This window comes from Diospyros lotus, chromosome 10 (genome assembly GCF_014633365.1).
Source record: "Diospyros lotus cultivar Yz01 chromosome 10, ASM1463336v1, whole genome shotgun sequence".
Taxonomy (NCBI): domain Eukaryota; kingdom Viridiplantae; phylum Streptophyta; class Magnoliopsida; order Ericales; family Ebenaceae; genus Diospyros; species Diospyros lotus.
The window spans coordinates 4,656,750-4,665,676 of NC_068347.1; the positions used below are offsets into that span (position 1 = coordinate 4,656,750).

Below are 8,927 nucleotides of genomic sequence, written 5' to 3' on the forward strand. Positions count from 1 at the left end.
GGTTTTGTCCCATTAAATTTTCCCCAAATAAGATTTTAATGAGACTCCAAATTTTTATTTTTTATCTTTTGTAAATTCTTATAATTTTAATAAAATTAATTAATTAATAATTTTTATTTTTTTATTTAATTTATTTAAAGGGCACACTTAAAAAAAATTGTCCTAAAACACCCAAGACCGGCTCTGGTTGCAAACAAGCACAAGTGGACTCCTTTGGCACCTCCAAAACTATCATCCAATGCCTTAAGTCAGACATGTTAAAAATAGAATATGTGCGGTAAAAGATTTTTTTAGAAAGAGCATGTGCAAGACTTGATTTTCTTAAAAAATGATCAAAATAAATAAAACGTTTGCATGATTTTTCTTACATATACATCTTACAATGTTTGCAAGTTGTCGCCGGATAAAGAATATATAAAATTGCTCCCAAAGTATAGATTGAGCGGTTAAATGAGTAATATGTTGATGTCAATTCAATGGATTGCAAGTTCAATCATCACCCTGCACAAGAATCAAATGCTCAACCTACGATTTGCTTCTCTTAGTGTAATCGAGAGCACGAACACCGAAGGCAGCACAAGGACAATCATCTCAATAATATATAAAATATATATGATATTTAATTTTATGTAATTGAATATATATAGGCTTAATACATACCCTCTCAATAATTAAAAAATATGACGTTTAATTCTTAATATGCAAAACGTCAAGATTCGATATTACAATTATTAAAAATTGTTGTTTTAAGAACGTTAGTGTAATATCCTGCATCGAGCGATAGGAAGGACCGGAACAACTTACCCTGATGGGTCTACACGAACTTCCCACGGGGTCACCAATCCTTAAGCTGTCCCCAGCTCAAGCACGCTTAACCCCGGAGTTCTTTGCCAACATTCAACCCAAAAGATATCCAGCTGATATTGTTTCCTTCTTTACTTATCCTCGATATATACTACTCTTCTCTGGGATCTTGAGGTATTACATTCTCCCCATTTGAGCATATGACGTCATCGTCGTGCGACCTTACAACTGGTCTCAGACCTTCTCCCTTTGGGGGCTGCCATCCTAGAAGCCTGCCAGAAGCCGCTCCTTGTACAGGTTCTCGAGCCCCGGCGCCACTCCCCGCCCTCATCAGACCGCCTTCACCAAGGGTCAGCTCTGATACCACCTGTAACATCCCGCATCGAGCGATAGGAAAAATCGAAACAACTTACTCGGATGGGCCTACACGAACTTCCAGGGGGTCACCCATCCTTAAGTTGTCAGCTCAAGCACGCTTAACCCCGAAGTTCTTTGCCAACATTCAGCTCAAAAGATATTCAGCTGGTATTGTTTCCTTCGTTACTTATTCTCGATATATACTACTCTTTTCTAGGCTCTTGGGATATTACAGTTAATGCGTGTATCAATGCATTATTTTTCATAAGTGACGCACCAATTAAATGATCAGTCGACAGTATTTAAACAAGCTGACTAATTTGTTGTGTTTCTTTAATAATTAAAAAATATAACATTTGATGCTTAATGTATAAAAATGTCAAGATTTCGTATTTTAATTATTAAAAATTATTAATTTAATAATTAAAATAATAATCTTAATATTTTATAAAAAAAGTCATTGGTACACTTTGGGCTACATAAAGGTGTATCAATGACAAAAAAATTCCTTATAAGACTCGTAGAGGCGCGTGAGGCGCATGCAAGGCGAGAGGTATTTTGGTGATAATACTCTCTTATGTAGTCTAAGATGTACAAAAGTGATGTACATCTAACATAATTCATGTTTTATATTTAAAAATTAAATATTATATTTTTTAATTATTAAAAGCGACTTCATATATATATATGTATGTATGTATGTATAGATATTATAAGAATTGATTCAATTCCATATGTGGCCACATAATCATTTTGTCTTTATTTCAAGGTCTTAGGAGAGAGAAGCGCGTGGACAGACAGATTCCGTGTTCTGTTGTCAGCTTACTGAGGACGCTTTCAAATAAAGGTTTTTTAACAACAAAAGTGGTTTTAATGTTCATATTACAAGTTGAACAGTCAAACATCTACTATAAGCTTTTTCTATGTTTCTTTTAAAACTTCTCTCTCTCTCTCTCTCTCTCTCTCTCTATATATATATATATATTTATATATATATATATGAGCACAAAAAGTAAAATTCAATACCAACTTGTCGAGATTTTATTTTATTTTTTTATATTGACTTTGATGATATCCGTCACTTAGTTCAATTATTATGTATATAGCTTATTTAGCAATACATTTGATCTTGATATTTTATTTAAATTTATCTTGACTAAGATTCTTTTTCAAAATTAAAAAATAAATTTGTGACTATAGGTTATTTCCTATAATCTAATAATTTATCTTAATTCTAATAAATTCAAAACAAGTCATTTCTCCTAAATTTTAGAAAAATGATCTTTAAGAGATGAAGGTGATCTTCATGAAACGACCTAGAATAATGATTCCTAATTATCTTTAAATTATTATAAGTAGAGAATGATGTCTTTTGGATCGAGTAAATATTCTTGATTGTGATTTTAAGTTTTTCTCATTTCTCTCTATTATTTTACATTTGACTTACGTATCAAAGTATTTTTTTTTTTTCTGAATTACGTTCTATTACTGGCGTCCTTAACTACCTCACCCCTAGAGCTACACTGAGGAGGTAAATCGCGGAATGTGCATGAGTGACCGGGTAGTAGGCCTTGGCATCATTGATGCCACTCCCAAGGTCGTCCTCCTCCAGAAAAAAATATTTTACTTTTTCCAGAAATCAAACCTACACCGGGAGTTTCAGGCAAGTTTTTATCCTGTCCCTTTGTCACTCGACTATGCTCGGGGCATCAAAATGGCTATTTTAGCCAACATCATCTTTTTTGCAGTTTACTAAGTCCAACTCTGAAAAAATGGTTTTTTTTTGTAAATATGTGCATCATCACTTAATATTTGGCATATCATAACTATTTTTAATATTTTGTTAGATGTTATATTTGATAGCATTATTAATCTTTCTATTTAAAATAATCACTATATGTGAGCTCATATTGAATAGCAATTAAACTTAATTAATATGATTTGAACTCATAATTTTAAATTATACATATTTTTTTTAAGTATAAAAAATACGTCAACCAAAACTATGTGAAGTAACGGTATTTAAAAAAAAAAAATTGTATGAGTTTATGAAATCCTCAAAGTCACTTAATTGGACTAAATTAAATTTATTAAATCGTTATTTAGATATTTGTGAGTGATATTTAATAATAATATTTTAATTATTATTAAGTGTCATTAGTGTCTAAATAGTATTTTCTTTAAAATTATGGCACAAAGCAACTTAATGTTAGGATCGAACCTCATAGATTAAGAACAATAATGTGATATTATCTAAATTATTAAAATATCCCTTATGCATTAGCGGTCTCACTCGCCACGTGGATCGCCCAAGAGATTGGCGTGTGACAAGTTTACAATCTTTTACTACCAGTTAAAGGACACATGGCAACACTTACAGAGCAATCTAGAATGGAGTTCGAAAAATTTGGATCGGACCATGCAACTTGTTCCAACTTGACCGAGGTCTCTAGGAGTTGTACCCGACCACTTTGGACTTTATCTTGAGTACCCTATAATGGCCTCACCTATAAAAAGCATGAACCCTCGTTAGGTATAATAAGTTTCTAATTTTTACATTTTCTACTACTCGCATTTACTTTACTAATTTGAGTGTCAGATTCTATCCTAAGGATCCTAATCCCGTCGCCTTGTTGTCTTGCAAACTACATTCCCAAGTTTAGACAGCCAAATTTGAAACTTCCACTCTCGAGATTCATCCATTGAGACGGTAGGTGGTGATTGATTTCAAAGATCATCATCAAATAATGAATAGAAATTAGACAAAAAATAATAACATATAAAAAATCAATATAATTTAGCTCAATAGCCTAAGCCCACAATCTCACCCAACACGGGACTTTAGGCATCAAAGTGTGGAAGATAAACATGACAATTAATCAACAGATTATTGGGTGTAATCTATTAATCATTTATCGAGAACTATTTATTTATAAATATCAAATTACAATCTGAAATTAAATTCTAAAATTTATTTTAATTCCATAACTGAAATCATCTTTTCGTAAAAATTATATAAGCGATTTTCTTTCGTTGAAAATAAGATAATAATTTTATTTAAATGAAAATTTAAAAAAATCATTCCAAACACTTAAATAGCATGAGCTACTCTGTTAGCCATTCATGATGACCCATTAATTGTCAATAATTCGTACTGTGAAAGTATTATAATTGCCAGCTGCACGTTGTTCATATGGACAAGCTTTACTTTTTTGTCTCTCTTCCCAACTGTCTTTCTCTAAATTTGGCTGGACGCGTACGGTTACGTTCAGAATTTCTGACCTTTTGGTAACAATTTAGTACGGAAATTGGTATCTTTTTTTACTTTTTTTCTTAGGAAAAAACAAGAAGACCTAGTTGTTTTTATTAACATGTCCAAGTTTTTTAAAAAAATAAAAATACCCAACTTCAAAACTAGTGATACTGATGGGACCCATCGAAGAGGAAAGGAGCTTTTGGATTTTAGGTATTTTTGTTTCTTCAAAAATCTTAATGTAAACATAAATTAAACACCTTAATATCGTCACGTTTCTTGTGTTAGTAAAAATGAAAGGAAGAAATGCTTTTAACACTAGGAATTACTCTATAAAAAATAAAATAATATTATTGACGAGTGACAATTTCACGTTAATTATAAAATGTGATCAAAACTCTGGTTACATCATATGATAGTCATTTATAACAATACGTATTAAATCTTCTATACATATAATTCAACATTGATTAGAACACTCTTGTTGAAAGAATAATTTCATGTTGCCTTCCCCAAATGGCTTGGATTGGGGTTTGAACATATTAAAAGCAATAAAATTATTTGCCACATTATAAATATAATAATCACTTGACATCAGAGAGAGCCAGATGGAATAACGTGTTCCGTTGTATGGTAACCTTTATTTTAGGAAGTCTCCTTGCTCCCTCGTCCCTGTAGAATTTTCCTTTGCAGCTTCTGAGAGGGACCCCACCTTTCTTCCCATTCTACAGTCAATCAACAGCTCTTAAACTCCCCAAAAGCATTCAGCTTTATATAAATTCATCGTCAACAAGCTCTCAAACGTGTCGCCAATTAAGCCAGAGAGATTCAGCAGCCACTGGAATTTAAGCTTCGAGCTTTAGATCTTCTTCTTCTATCAAAGTAATCGAGTGAGCCAGGGAGAGTGAAAGTAAGAACAGAATGGTTCGAGCAGCTCGAGTTGATGAAAATGGAATGAAGAAAGGGGCTTGGACTCCTGAAGAAGACGAGAAATTGAGGGCTTATGTTCAGAGATATGGCCACTGGAACTGGCGCCAACTCCCCAAGTTTGCAGGTTGCTGCAATTAATTAATTAATCTCACTTGAATTTGTCAATCATTTAGGCCTATATCCATTGACGTACGGTTCTTGAATCTTGATCATGCGTCCAAGAAAGATTTGGTGAATTGGGTTGCTTGTTTTCTGGCTGAAATGAATTGGGTTTTTGTTGTTTATCATTTAGGTTTGTCGAGATGTGGGAAGAGTTGCAGGCTGAGATGGATGAATTACCTTCGTCCCAATGTGAAAAGAGGAGCCTATACCAAAGAAGAAGAGGAAATCATCATCAAACTCCACCAGCAACTCGGAAACAAGTATGGTTTCACTCCTTTTCCAGCAACAAGTATGGTTTCACTCCTTTGAGTAGCTATCTAACATCTTAGTAATGAATCTGCAGGTGGTCGATTATGGCCGGAAAATTGCCCGGAAGAACGGACAACGACATAAAGAACCACTGGCACACCAACCTGAAGAAGCGAGTGAGGCGAAACCAGTCTGCGAAGACGAAGGAGGAAACCATTAACGCCCCCGGCCAAGCTCAGCCGGCCGGAAAGAGAGAACAGGAGTCTGAAGAAGCCGCCGCCGATCGCTTGCCGGAGCCGAATTCAGAAGGCTTCTTCGCGCTGTCCCCGCCGGAAGCATCTTCCAGTGAAATCACTTCTCCGAGCTCCGACTACCCGCCGTTGAGTGAACTAAACTGGGCTTTAGATTTGGAAGACGGCATCTCTTCGTTCGAAATTTCGGCTCAAGACATTGACAGTTTCTGGACTCAGCCGTTTTTGCAAGACACGTCGTACAACGTTAACAGTACTGTGTTCTCGCCGCCATTCTTCGCCGGCGAAGGAATTTACGACTACGGCATGGACTTCTTCCCCCAACTTGCTGAAGAAATTCCCCAACAATGAGAGATTCCTGATAAATGAAAGGGAAATTAAAGGGAAACAAGAGCCACAAAGAGCCTTTGTTTTGTATCCACAGCTTCATCATTTTAATTACCACTCCGGAGGGATAGTCCCCCAAGTGATAATATTAGTGAGCCCGAGATCTCGAGTTTGATTCTTGTGAGCTTTAGTTGTTTTCTTCTCAAGTCTCGATTGTATAATCTTACCCAAAAAATGAAAATTTATAATTCTTTCGGTATGCATTACCATTACCAATGTAATAATAATAATAATGTGTAAAGCATTGAATATGAATCCGATCATTAATAAGTTTTTGCTTTGAACTATTGTTTATTTCACCCCTTAAATTCATGTAGATGGCCCGTCAAAACCCAAATGAGAGAGCGAATAAGGATGGATTCTCGTGATGTCTTATTATCTCATTGATTAATGTTATTTATCTAGATTGAAAATAAATTTTTAGTTTATTTAATATATTTTTATTAAAAATAAGAAGACGTAGATGTGCAGGTGTTGTTAAGTAAAAATGTGTCAACTAGATTAGAAATTTATTTACACTCTCGGTAATAGCATTACTCTATCTCAATAGTCCATTAATATTAATAATTAAATATTAAAAATTAAAATTTACTCAATTTCTTATAAATCTAAGAACAAATTGAGTTACTTTCTACTTTAATTAATCAATAATGAGAGTCTGTGGGGGTCAACGTACGAATCTACGGTTTGGATAAGAACAAGCTTAAATTATGATGGTCCAAGTTAATGCATGAACTGCGTGACAATAAAATATATGAAAAATTATTATTATTTTCTTTTTACTAAATTGCACCCAAACTCCTTTTAATTCGGGTCAGTTGCAAGAAAGCCCTTTATAGTTTAAAATTTCTATAGATGTTTTTATGGTTTAATTTTTTTACTTGAATACCTCATTTAAAAACATTTTTTAAATTCTTGTGGCTTAAAAATGTCTTTATAGATTTTTTTGATTTAATTTTTTTTTGTTCCGACACCTTATCTAGGGACAGAGATATGCAACCGGTTTGAATCAAGATAAAAAAAAAACTTTAGTTTGAAGATTGAACGCCAAATTAGGTATCTAAGTGAATTAAAACAAATCAAATGAGCCGATCCAACAAATTAGTCAATTATATTGTTGAAATAAATAATTAAATTTTATAGTTGGGAACCACTTTTAGGTCTTTGGGAGCTTGTAAGACAAAAGACAATCAAAAGTTATATGGTGTCTCTCGCATATGCCCTCCAATGATTAACTTAGCTTAGTAAAAAACATTAAGGATAAGCAACAAGCTTCTATAAAGTTCTTGCATATTTGAAGAAGAAAAATCATCATTTATTTATTTATTTATTTTTTTAGAAGAAGGTTAGATATCATATTAGAGAATCTCCACATCTTTAGAAATTAAAGTCTTCAACATTTGTTCCATCATTCAAGACAAAGACTTCAAATATTAGCTGGCATAATTTGACAAAAAGTCTCTAGGAGATTTATCACTCTCTTGAAGAGTCGTCTCTTCTCTTAACTTTCAAATGAGAGTTGTCGAAGGAAGTTTCTAATAAACTTAGACGAGATAAACTCCTACCCTTTCATGATTTCCTTTTTTATCTTTGGACTTATTTATTTGTGGGCCTAATTTTTTGGTAAGTGGGTCGTAATTCAAGACACATCGCTATATAAGTTAAATGAATATATACCGGAGGGTGGCCATGCTAAGTACGTGTTAAAAAAATAAATAAATAAAGTTGACAATTATAATTTCCTTTTCAATTTTTATAGGCAAAGTTTGTACAAAATGAGTTTTTATATAATGATAACGTTAATTAAGAAATTAGTTATTTTTCAGAAGTCACGATTTGAAATCTTGTTAACCTAACTAATTTAAGAAAACACTCTATTGACAATGCATTATAATATTAAAACATGATGCATTGTCAATAGATATATTTAAAAATATATGGTATTATGTCAAGTCTTTTTCACTTTTTCCTCAATTATATGTAGATGTACTGTTGAGACCATTCGATGCATTCTCTCTAAGATTTGAGTGAAGACATAAATGCAACATTGTACTTCATCAAAAAATATTGTGACACTTTGAACTTTTAAAATGTTCCACTAGATATTGTACTTTAAAAAAAGTAAAACTATTAAACACCTCAACAAACAATAATTAAGAACAAAAGGTAAAAATAAAATGCAAGCGTAGGGGTTTTAGTTTTTTTTTCTATTTTTCCCTTCTTTTTCATTTGTCTATTATTTTCCTATACTCTATAGACCATCCAACCCGCCATTCTCACTCATCATTCTTGTCATCATTCTCGTTGTCATCCTTGTTGTTCTCATCATCAGCAAGCCCATCATCATTTTTGTACTAGAACATCGAAACCTGTTGAACCTGTCATTGAATCGGTTGAGCCCATCATCATTCCCATCGTCGTCAAGTCCGTTATCGTTTGGTTCATATCGTTGTTCCTAACAGTCGTTCCATTTTATAGTGGATCGATTATAGATATATATAGGTATATATATACCACTGCAATTGTGGGTTTTA

At 33.1% G+C, this 8,927-nt stretch overlaps 1 protein-coding gene across 1 annotated transcript; it reads left to right on the forward strand.

Annotated features, from left to right (window-relative positions):
• Positions 1 to 5,141: 5,141 nt before the first annotated feature.
• Positions 5,142 to 6,677, forward strand: LOC127810973 (transcription factor MYB15-like). The gene is made up of 3 exons (XM_052350617.1): positions 5,142 to 5,468; positions 5,637 to 5,766; positions 5,850 to 6,677. Exons 1-3 carry the CDS (start codon positions 5,336 to 5,338, stop codon positions 6,355 to 6,357), a joined length of 771 nt encoding a protein of 256 aa, XP_052206577.1. The 5' UTR covers positions 5,142 to 5,335; the 3' UTR covers positions 6,358 to 6,677.
• The last annotated feature ends 2,250 nt before the right edge of the window (positions 6,678 to 8,927 follow it).

Coding starts and splice junctions, on each gene's coding strand:
- LOC127810973 (XM_052350617.1), top strand. CDS start 5,336: ATGGTTCGAGCAGCTCGAGTTGATGAAAATGGAATGAAGAAAGGGGCT. Junction 5,469..5,636: donor CCAACTCCCCAAGTTTGCAG/GTTGCTGCAATT, acceptor TTTATCATTTAG/GTTTGTCGAGATGTGGGAAG. Junction 5,767..5,849: donor CACCAGCAACTCGGAAACAA/GTATGGTTTCAC, acceptor ATGAATCTGCAG/GTGGTCGATTATGGCCGGAA.